At 36.8% G+C, this 11,876-nt stretch overlaps 1 protein-coding gene across 2 annotated transcripts in view; it reads left to right on the forward strand.

Moving 5' to 3' along the window:
• Positions 1-11,876, forward strand: part of FNIP2 (folliculin interacting protein 2) — a 226,989-nt gene that overhangs the window by 54,684 nt on the left and 160,429 nt on the right. For both annotated transcript variants that reach the window (XM_063107875.1, XM_063107874.1), the window contains exons 2-6: positions 4,180-4,306; positions 6,992-7,135; positions 9,797-9,897; positions 10,001-10,072; positions 11,688-11,788. In XM_063107875.1, the coding sequence (XP_062963945.1) occupies positions 4,180-4,306; positions 6,992-7,135; positions 9,797-9,897; positions 10,001-10,072; positions 11,688-11,788 (545 nt within the window). The remainder of the gene's footprint in view (positions 1-4,179; positions 4,307-6,991; positions 7,136-9,796; positions 9,898-10,000; positions 10,073-11,687; positions 11,789-11,876) is intronic.

The raw sequence follows: 11,876 nt of genomic DNA on the forward strand, positions 1-11,876 counted from the left end.
TCTGCAGTACACACATTCCAAGCACCCAAGACTGAATTGTACCATTTGTCTTTTTGTGTTTGTGCTGTGCCCTCAGTCTGCAGTGAGTCCCTTGTTCATTATGCCCTCTCTTTGTCCAAGTTTTCTTCTTATGAGGACACCAGTCATTGGATTAGGACCCATGTTAATTTATTATATCATCATCTTAACTTGATTACATCTGCAAAGACCCTATTTTCAAACAAAGTCATATTTACAGATACAGGAATTAGGACTTGAACATATCTGGGAGACAATTCAAACCATGACACGTGGTTATATATATATTTAAAGAGAATTCTGTTTTCTGGACATCAAATGTTTTGAACTAATTGCTTGTTGCCTTTCAGAACAAGTAATTTGGACTTTAGTTACTTGCTTTCTAGTCTTCGTAAGTAGTTCCAGAAATAAGATCTGGTTCTAGTTCTAATTAGGCAAATCTTAGCATCATGGAATTTTATTTTTTATTTTGTTTGTTTTGGCTGGCCGGTGCGGGAATCCAAACCCATGACCTTGGTGTTATAAGGCTGTGCTCTAACCAACTGAGCTAACTGGCCAGCCCACATCATGGAATTTTTAAACCAGGGTCTATGTAAGTCATTCGGTTTAAGGTTTACAGTAAGAAAAGGTAGACAAGTCATATTTTCTTGTGCCTGAAATCATAAAGTAGATGTAAAGGAGACAAATAGTACCTTGTCCTCTGATGCCAGGGCACTGTTCTTTCCTTGCTTTCAACAAAAGCGTAGAAATGAGGTAGTTCTGATTAGAATACATCTCTCTGAAATGGTCAGTTATTTTAAAGCAAAAGCCCAAGGCTCATTTTTCATACCCCTTTGAATCATGCAGAGAATTGCCCACAGTCATATGGAGAGTTGTCCTTAGTAAAGCACTGGGCACCATGGTCAATGCTCATAACTGTTGGTTGAATGTAGAAGTGCGTGTAAATATGAGGAGAATGTATGTGTATGTGACTACTGATAATTCAGGTCCTGTATATCAGGGATGGTAAGAAAAGGAGCTGGCAGTGTGCTGGGAATTTCCATAGATTATCTCCTTTAATCTTCACAACAGGCCCTGCATGTGCTACCCAGGAGACTTTTCCAAGGCTATAAAACTAGTGAGAGGCAGAGCTGAGATTTGATCCCAGGATTATCTTATTCTGAAATACTTATTTAAGGCCTTTGTCCTGCTTCTATTTCCTTTATCAAATTATTCAACTGTAACTTCCACTACTAATATTGGAGATGGTAAGTGTCAAAATTATAATTAGGTGCTAAATGAAAGACAGTATTCATATCAATAATAGAGTTTTCCTCATTTTATAAAATACTTTTAAGGCATTTGGGTGAAAAGATGTACATACTTTTCCCCTCCTGTATCTTTTATTTCCATCTTTTTTAAATTGAAAAATAACATGAAATATTTAATAAGATATTATGATCATTATTAAATTTTAGTTCTTCTAGACAGCCTGTCTTCAGTTAAGTTGATATCTGAACCAGTGTTACCCTCTCAAAAATAAGGATTGAACAACTTGCTTTGTAAATTATAATACTATTTTAGCAAAATGTAATTATTGGCACAAAATAGATTGAACAAGAAAATATAAGGCAAATAAATCTTTGTTGATTTATTTTTTTACTTTTAATAACTTCCACCTGTATACTATGTTTTAGTAATATATCAATTCAGAGAGTGCTTTTAATGACCTTGTGTAATTTTAAAATTTAGTGGTTTGGGTCATGGTCATCAGACTGTTGGCTGTTAGTGATAGAAAACTAACACCAGGAATAGCACTCATTCAGAAACAGCTGGCTTCCAGTCCCAACAGGAATCTGTCTCATTCCATTGCTCTCCTCTGCTCTCCTCCACGTTGACTTCATTTTCAGACAGGCTTTTTATCTGGTGATGGCAAAAATAGCCACCAGCAACTCCAGGGTTACCGTTTATGAGCTGAGCAGCTAAGTTTGGGGCTGGCTGTCAGCCCAGCTTGGGTCACGTGGGCATGTCTCATTGGCCAGACCTGGAACATGGACTACCTCTGGACTGAGAGTAGAGGAAAAATGTTTTCCAAAATAAACTTGCTGTGTTGTCATCAACATTAGTAGGAATGGATGCTGGGCATGATAGCTTAGAAAACAGGTTGTTGAAAGAAGGTACAACCAGAACTTTATTTATTTATTTATTTATTTTTTGCTGCTGGGATTTAAGAAAACAAATCTGCTACACTAAAAGAACATGTTCAATATTAACTAACACTGCCTGAAAAAAGAAAATGACCAAAACTGCACAATTTGTGATTTGGTACCAGACACTGTGTCAATTTTCTTTAAGAATCCTAACATTGACAATCCTCTGAGGTAATGATTACCATTTTGGAGCACTTACTGTGTGTCACCCTTTGTATGAAGCACTTTATATGTTACATATAATCCATATAACAGCTTCATGGGGTCAGCATTAATATTCTCCATGTATTGGAGAAGAAAGAAGTTAGAGCATTTGGATTTGAATTCAGATGTTTTTGACTTCACTTCAGTTGTACTGTCTCATAGTTTTACAGTTTGCTTTTGTTAGTCTTACCTATCTATCTGTCTGTCCTCTATCCCCTTCAAAACTCCTCTCCTACTTCCTCCTCCAACTTCTCCATCTAAGCATTTGACACCCCTTTTGCCTCAAGCACCCATCCAGTCCATCACTGACTCTTCTTGATTCTGCCTCCTGAAAATTTCTGCAGTTTGTCTCCTTTCCCCCACCACCATTGCTGTCAACCAGCCTTCATCTTGCAGGGCCTGAACTCTTACTGTAAATTCTATTTGGTTTTGCTGCTTCCAGTCTTAATCTGTCTCAACCCCATTTTGCTTAGAGCAACCAGATTGAATTTTAAAAAGCGTAGATCTGATATTATCAACCATCTATTTTCCTTGGCTTCTCATTGCACTTAGAGCCTGATCCCTGGTTGCCTTTGCAATCCATGTCACAGCACTCTCTCTGACTTTCTTTTTTCCCCCTTTCTCTACTGAGGCAATCTTACACCTAACCATGCCTTACCCTGTCCCTCCCTCCTATTGTGTTCTTCATTCACTTTATCTCTTTGACTCTTACTTCTTCAGGTCTGTGTTTAAATGTTACTTCAAGAACTGAGGGACTTACTTGCACCGTCCCTCACCCCTTAAATTGGGAGATCTGGGACTCTGTCACTATTCTTTACTTTTCCTTTTTGCACTTTTGACAACTTGTTATACATTTATATATGATTATTAGCCTAATATTCGCCCATTAAACTATGAGCTACATGAGGGCAGGGATCAAGTCTGTGTGGTTAATTAACTGCTGAATCTCTAGCATCTGCCACTGTGCCTGGAAAATAAGAGGCACTCAAATCTGTGTTGAATGAATTAATGGATTGATAACTGAATACACCCAAAGCAGTACATTTTAAATTACTTTTTCTGTAGTTCCCGCACTCTGATGTCATTTATTGCTCAAGAATAAACCTTTATTTTCTTCAGAGCAGTTTTATCCCAATAGCTTTTGGTTTGCTTAGGAACAAGCCATACTCTCTTTATTGCTGACTCTAATTGTTAGCAATTCAGATGCCATACAATGATGCACTTGGCTGTCGAAACTCCTGTATTAGAGCCAGCCATAACAGGGGAAAATAATGCATTTTCGGATATGTGATTCCTTTCAATTTGACCTGAGTGAGAGGGAAAGAGGAAAAGGCTCTACAGACTTGCTTCAAATGGTTCCTGGCCCAATGACGCAGAAGCTTGAGTACTCCCTTAACTTCGGTGTGCCATCTGAGATCCAGGCATCCAAATTTAGCCCTCTGTGCATGTCCTTGCAATATCTGGCTGCCATCTGTGCCCACATTTGCTTTGGAAGTAGAAGCTTTCTCTCCAGTGATTTATTATTTAAAGCAGTCTTCCCAACCTTTGTCATGAAAACTGGCACTATCTGTGTGGCCCACTGGAGTCCACATATAAGGGTGTCTGCCCCAGGCTTACTAGCTGCCTCAGGTCTGAAGGGATCACTGTCTCTGCACACCTGTGGCCTTTTCACATTGCATATAGGCGCATTGGCTGAGAAACTTACCTGTCCATGATCACCCCAAATGTTGCCAATAACATAACTTATTTGTCCCCTTTTAATCCACAGTTGGTCATGTTCGGAGTTTGACCTGAATGAGATTCGCCTGATAGTTTACCAAGACTGTGAAAGAAGAGGCAGACAAGTCTTGTTTGATTCTAAAGCTGTTCAAAAGATTGAAGAGGTGGCAGCTCAGGTATGTAGTGCTGATTTGCTTCCACCTTTTTTGTGAAAAGTTTGTGCTTTTAATTACCTCTGATTGGTAATTTATTAATTTTCCATGTTCTCTTTGAGCTATAGCATACACTGCTATTATGGTTCAGAAGAAACATAAATAAAGCCTTCTGCCCCAACCCCTGACAGACATGTGTGTGCTTATTAATAAATATAGGTGAAATTGCTAGCAAGTGATTATGACAGGAGCTAAGCAGTATATTCTAAGTATTACTAGAGGTGAATTTGCTGGTGAGTTGCAATCCAGTAGGATTTTGATGCCAAGTTGTACATCAAATGTAATGGGAAAACAAAACTCTAAAATTCATAAAGTGATATGAAGGGAAGTTAATGGATCATTCTGTCCAGTGTTTCTTGTAGATAATAAGAGATATTACATAGCACTGGGTTAAACAAAATTAAATAGCTTTACTCACTATATTCAAGTAGGTCTTCAATATGCCGATATTCATTATCATCTTCAAGAGGCAAGAGGGGGTGTTTCTTAAACCCATCTGATCAAGGAAACTTTTATTCATTTCCTTTTTCTTGTTTTGTTTTGTAGAGAGTGGGGTGGTGTGGGGCAGGGCATAGTGGGACTAGGGATTGGTAGAGTAAGGACAAAGCAGCTCTTGATCCCTTGGAACCAGAAGGGGAAAGGGAAAGTAACATGTTGAAGGTGAGAAGAGTCTGATTCTCCCTGAGTCTTTTTGGATATGAGACTAGAGTACTTCTAAGTTGTTACCTTTAGACCTTTCAGTCTCTTTTCAATATTTGTTCAGATGCCTACAAATTAAATAAACCTATTTGTACTCATTCTTTTTATGCTCAATAACTTGCTACCCATACTGTCCAAATTCTGGCAGTTTGTAAAATATGTGGCTAAGTAAATGAACAGCTTATAACACAGTCTTTGTCTCATAAGGACCAAGAGGCTGTTTTCCTGCTTTTGATAAGGATCATTTCTGCAGGAAGGAAGTGTTTGGTTAAAGGCAGTTTAGCTAGGTGGATTCCACAGTACTTTAAAGTGGAATTCTGCCAGGTAGCTAATCATTACAGTAGTTGTTGGGCTTGTTAGGTAAGTGGACAGGGGGTGAGGGGGGAAATCTCTCAGGTGATTCACTGTAGGCTTTAATGGTAGATTTGTATCAAAAGTTTAGGTGAGCCAGCATTTGACCCTTTGTCTGGTGGACAGGAGATGGGTACCTCGTGATTTCTCATATCATTTTCCATTTTCCTGAAGGCCTTACACAGATGGTTTAGTTGAGCACTCAGACATCTCATCACTAGGGCTGCTAATGGTAGTGGCAAGTGGAGGGAAAGAAATTCTCACCATTTTTCAAAAAGAACTGGAATCTTCAATATGTAGCTTGCCCAAGGCTGCAGAAGAATTCATTCGGTGCTTTGTTCACTGTACTGGATGCTACCTCCAATTATAGACTGTTCAGTGTCGTGTTCCAGCCAAAGGACCTAGCAGTCTGTGAGGCAGGTGGGACTTCATGTCACTTTAAGTCCTCTGAGGGGTTGTGTTTCTGGCTTAAGTCATATTAAGTAACAGCTAGATCTGAAAAGGGTATTGAGGGAGTCCTGGATGCTTGGGAATAACCAAGTACAACTTTGAATGCTATCATTGCTAGAGTGACTGTTATGGACTGGCGCATTTTGCATTTTTCTTACATTCTTTTCCCATTTTCACCCCCCCCAACCCCCTTGGCAAGCACAAAAATGTCATGAGTTTGTATCAAGCACATGACTGCAGGCATTTGCATTAGACCACCAATGTGACTGTCACATTGGAGATTAGATAAGCTGCAAGTGCATTCATGTTTTTCCAAGCAAAAGCTGCACAAGGGGAAAAAAGGCAAAGAAGACTCAGAATAGAAACAACTTACGGAGGGTTCAGGATCCTTCTGTAGGGAGTAATATATTCTGGTGGAAATGGTAAAAATTAATAAAGGTGTATCTGTATACTTTTGTGTCACTGTCATAAAAATTAGCAATGAACTCTATTTATGAAATATATAGTAAACAATTGTCTATTACCCCTAACCTTCAAAGACTATATTTCATCACATGCTGCGTAATTCACAGTAGCTCCTCTTTCAGGTTTTGACTTCATCCTTCACAAATTCAGCTTCATGGTTTTCTTTCCTGTTTCTTTTAAAGAAGTATTAGAGGAGGTGTGTCATTAAAAACAAAAGCCCAGTCTGTGTTTATTAGCCAGATTAATAGTTTTGTTTCCCTAGTTGCATTTGCTTTATAAAAATTTAAATTTAAAGCTTTGTCTTTCTTCTCATCAATTTCATACATTATGACTCTACATAGTACTAAAAATCTTCTAATAACCAAAACAGAGATCGGTTCTCATTGATGATTTTAAAGAAATGTAATTAATAGTTAAATTATTTAAGGAGAATAAACTCTTAATATACAACCCACTACCTTTTGTCTAGTACCTTTACTTCAGCATTCCTTCTTCCAAAATATTACATACTCTCAGGAACCATATTTTTGTCATCATTAGAAATTTTTTAAAAAACCCCAAAATTTCTGGTTTTTAATGCAGCTAGTAGAATGTTTTAACAAAGGAATTCCCAATGAAGAATGTGTCAACAAAACCTGGTATATACTTAGTATTCCTTTACTTTGCCTGTCTCTCTTAACCCAGAAAACAGAGGATGTCCCTATTAAAATGTCAGCCAAGTGCTGTCAAGGAAGCAGTAGTATCACCAGCAGCAGCAGCAGCATCTCTTCCCATAGTTCTTCTGGAGGATCTTCACAATATTCTAAGGAGCAGCTTCCAAAGTACCAGGTAAAACCATCCTTTCTGAGGGAATGTCCTATGGTATTGAAGTAATTTGCTGTAATTTTTCTGCAGGGAATAATGCCTGCTTGAGGGTTCTACTCCAGGCATTGAGAACAAGTATTCAACAGAATACTCTTAAATGTTACATGTCAATGCTGTTTTCTCACTCTGGCTTTTCTCTCTGTAATCTAGTAGAGGTGATATGGCATAATACATATGGAATGAGGAAGAAATATTGCAAATTAGGTAAATTATATAGTTTTGTTTTCTTTGCTGTCAGATCCAGAATAATAAATATGTACTTTCAGTTTTGTTACAAGAACTCCTAAGGATTCTGGGAATGTGTATATGGGCATCCTAAAAGAATAGAACTTGCCAATAAAAGGAAGAAAGCCTTGTATAGGAGAAGAAAAAAATGGCAAGATATAACCTGAAAATGAAGGATAGAGAGCTGGTGGCATTTTTTACACTCTGTGTGTGTATGTGGCAGCAGAGGATAGAGGTTAGGGTTATTGAGAAGTATTGGCTAGCTAGGTAAAAGGGAAGAAATGTTTTGGAAATAATAGTACAAAGGTAGTAATCGATGGGGGATATATCAAGCTTTTTTAAAAAAAACTTATATAGAATCTTGTCTACTGTGTTGCTGAAAAAGCAAAACCAGGGAAATTACCAGCAGCCACAGGTGTATAAGACTTTGTTAATTTCGTAGTCAGGATTTATACCATGCATTCGCCCTTGTTTCACAGTTCTCCTATTTGCACTTTTAAAAGTATACGATGAAATTTTCAGCTAGCTGAGAATCACAGTTGCTACATGGCCCTTGTACCCCAAGAAAAAGCAGATTATAAAATGGAGGAAGTGGGTGAAAGTTATTAATAGAGAATGTGAAAGCCAGTTGGTTTCTGTCTGCATGTAGTAGGAAGAGGTTGGTGTGAGATATAACCAAAGAGAGGAACCTCGCTGAACAAAGCTGATAGACTTACCTTTCTCTTTCCTGCTCTGCAACCATGTATAAGTAGGTGTGTATATGTGTGTCAGTGTATGTATACTTGTGTGTATGTATGTATATGTGTGCATATTTGGGATTAAAAAATAAATAAATTCAGAAGAGAGCGTTAAGGATGATTCCCATGTTTTTCCTTGAGTGGAAAGCACACTTACATAAAATCTGGCTGGTGGGTTGGGGTGCAGAGAGATGGTTGTTTTGTTTTAGTCAGGCTGGATTACTTGTGGCAGACTGGTTTGCTCAGCATTCACATACTGTCCTGTTTATCAGTGTGTCACCAGAACTTAGCATAGGTGCTAAGAATACTATCACAGTGCATTCATTCAAATATCACATATAATATTTGATATGTGAATGAATGCATTGAATGTAGGATTCTAGAGCTGGAGGAGAGGTCTGGGCCTAGAGATAAAGATGTAGGTTGTATTTCTATGTAAATAATAATCAAAATAAGAAGAATGATTGAAATGCAGGCAGTGAGTAGGAGTGCCTTCCAAGGATCAACATGTTCAACGGATGATCTGAGAAGGAAGAGTTTCAAAAAGAATAGTAATTAACAGCATCAAATACAGATGGTCCCCAATTTACAATTTTTCAACTTCATGATGGTGCAAAAGGGATACACATTCAGTAGAAACCATACTACAAGTGCCTACACAGCCATTCTGGTTTTCACTTTCAGTACATTAGTCAATAAATTACATGAGATACTCAACACTTTATTATAAAATAGACCTGGTGTCAGATGATTTTGCCCAGTTCTAGGCTAATGTAAGTGTTCTGATGAGCACATTTAAGATAGGCTATGATGTTTGGTAGGTTAGGGATATTAATACCTTTTCAACTTAATGAAATTTTCAATTTAAGATGGGTTTATCTGGATGTAACCCCATCGTAAGTTGAGGAGCATCTGTATAGTGAGAGAAGTTTAATGAAGCAAACTGGAAGGTGTCCATTGGATTTGACATAAAGGCAGTGGTCATGATTAGAGTAGTTGAAATAGATGGACCATTAGAGGCAGAGTCAGGCTGCAGTTGGTTAAGAAGCAAATGAGAGCGGAGAAAGTGGAGACAGTGCAGTATACCCTTTTGGATGACAAAAGGCATGAGAAAGATTGGTCGGAAGCTGGAGGGGTCAGGTATTTTTGAAAGTTTTTGTAAAACTTTAGAGTTATTAGGCCATCTGTTATCTTTTGTACCCTCACAAAACCCTGCCTGCACCAACTGGCATTTCTGATCAACACTGTTAATTTTTGGTTGAATAATACTGAACCATATTTTTTTTTTTCAGGATGTGTTCTTAGTACCAAGAGAAGAGTTATCCTGTTTCTTTTATAATTTAATCTATTTAAAATTTATAAATGGCGATAATGATAATATTTGTTTCTCGTAACAAGGTTAAAAATGACCTCTGATAAAACATTTAAATCCTGTGTGAAGATACTGTGTATAACGAAGAACATTAGTACTAACGTGAGGGGAAAAAATAGGTAATCAGTATCGTAGATTAAAACTGTAAAATGATCAATTGAAGCTTTGAGAAATAGTTGTAATTACCCACTGAATAAAGAGGTACTCAGAGATTAAGAAACATTATTTTCTATTGCATTGCACATGGTGTTATTCCATGTACTAACTTTGATTTTGATATCTTGCATATAGTACACAAGACCAGCTTCTGATATCAATATGCTAGGGGAAATGATGTTTGGCTCAGTTGCAATGAGTTACAAAGGCTCCACCTTAAAGATACACTATATACGGTGAGTTTGGGCTTCTTTTTCTACTAGTTGTGAGAAGTGGAATGGTGATATTGACTCCTTAATTCAAAAATGCATCTCTCTCCACTTTGTTTTCCCCCTGCAGTTCTCCTCCACAACTGATGATTAGTAAAGTCTTCTCTGCCAGAATGGGCAGCTTCTGTGGAAGTACAAATAAGTAAGTGTGGGATTTTTTTTTGTACCACCCCCTCCCCCTCATTTTTAAGTGTCTATTTCCAGATAGAGTATTTCTTTGAGGGCCATGAGGAATTTTGAAACGAAAAGCAGAATGAGCACAAATTAATGGGGTTTTAAAAGTGGCCATTGTCCTATAAATAGTGAATGGAAAAAGCCTTTGACCTTAGGTGGCCTTAAAGACAAATGACTGTCTTTATCTATAAATTTTGCTTCTCCATCTGTTACCCTATGTGTTCCTCCTGCCAGTCACCAAGTTTTAATTCCCTGGAAAATGAAAAATAAAGGGGAAAAAAGAGGGGGTTACATTTATGATTTTATGGTATTTCCTAATATTTTATCTTTTTTAAAAACCTTTTTTATTTTCTTCTGAAGGATTGAAGTACATACTGAGATTTTTTAGACCGATGACACACCTGTTTGGCAGGATGGGTTGTCTATGCTTGCCAACTATTCTTTGCAGTTTGTTTTGCTTTTGTGATTGATTGGTACTTGGGCTATGTAATATTTGGATTTTCATTCCTCATTTTTCACCCTCTTAATTTTACATTTCTTCATAAACTAAAAATACTGAAATGTCTCACTCTCATCTTGGCACAATTGTTCATATATTTTAAACTTTCAAGCAGAAATATTTCATATACTTTTAAAATTAAAACAACAAAGGATTTGTTATACTTTAATAAATTTGAAAGAAAGCCTTGTTATAAATTAAGGGTCAAATGAATAAAGGTTGTTATATTTTTATAATCCTGAGAAATTAAAAATGTGTTCCCTATATATTTAGGAACCATTGAGTAAATATTTGCTCACTTCTCAACAAAATAGTTTGAGCATTTAACATTGAACTATCATGACATAAGCCAGTATGGGAATGATGTTTATTTCTTATGAAATAGTCTTTTTTCAGATCCTTGGGATTACCCGAGCATTTATTATGCTAACTCCCTGTAATAAAATATTGAGCTCAGATTTAAGTAAAAATTATTTTTCATTATGCTGTATTATCTTCAAAATCTTTATTTTCTTAATAAATACAATAAATTATTAAAATCTGCTTTCCTCACATTTTTTATGAGTAATTCTAACTTTTTAGAAGTTGTGAAATCAAACTCCTGGAAGAATCATAATTTCTCTTTCTGTTATATCTTCTGAAAAAGTTGCTGAATTGTTCTTAGATGTTAACTAAGAGAAAATGAATCTCATTTCGAGAGTTTATGTAAAATCCTTGAAATGAATAGCAATATCTTGCATGTCAGTTGCTACAGCAAAATTTAGAAATAAATAGCAGTATTCTAGGTGTCAGTCACTGAAGCCAAATTTAGAGTTTGGAGCTTCATTATATAATATGAAATTGTTAGGAATACAGTTATTTGGTTGTATGGGTTGGGCTACCTCCCAAAAGCTTTTATTTTCCTCCCACGATTTCCCCTAAGGTTGCCAGTTTAATTTCCTTTGGTAGATATGAGACTTTATTTATTTATAAAGAAAAGTATTGAGTGACTGATTAGTCTGTTGTCTGTATTTGGAAATGTGTTAGAAAACAACTTTATTAGCCTCTTGACGTTTTTGCCCTCTCTCTCCCTCTCTGGATTTAGTTTGCAAGACAGCTTTGAATACATCAACCAAGATCCTAATTTGGGAAAACCGAACACAAATCAGAATAGTTTGGGTCCTTGTCGTACTGGAAGTAACCTAGGTAAAATCAGACACACAAACAGACTTATTATTTCTGAATATCACTATTGTGGGTGTGTGTTTTGCTATATTTGAGTTTGTTGTGTAGT

This window comes from Cynocephalus volans, chromosome 9, assembly GCF_027409185.1.
Source record: "Cynocephalus volans isolate mCynVol1 chromosome 9, mCynVol1.pri, whole genome shotgun sequence".
Lineage (NCBI taxonomy): Eukaryota > Metazoa > Chordata > Mammalia > Dermoptera > Cynocephalidae > Cynocephalus > Cynocephalus volans.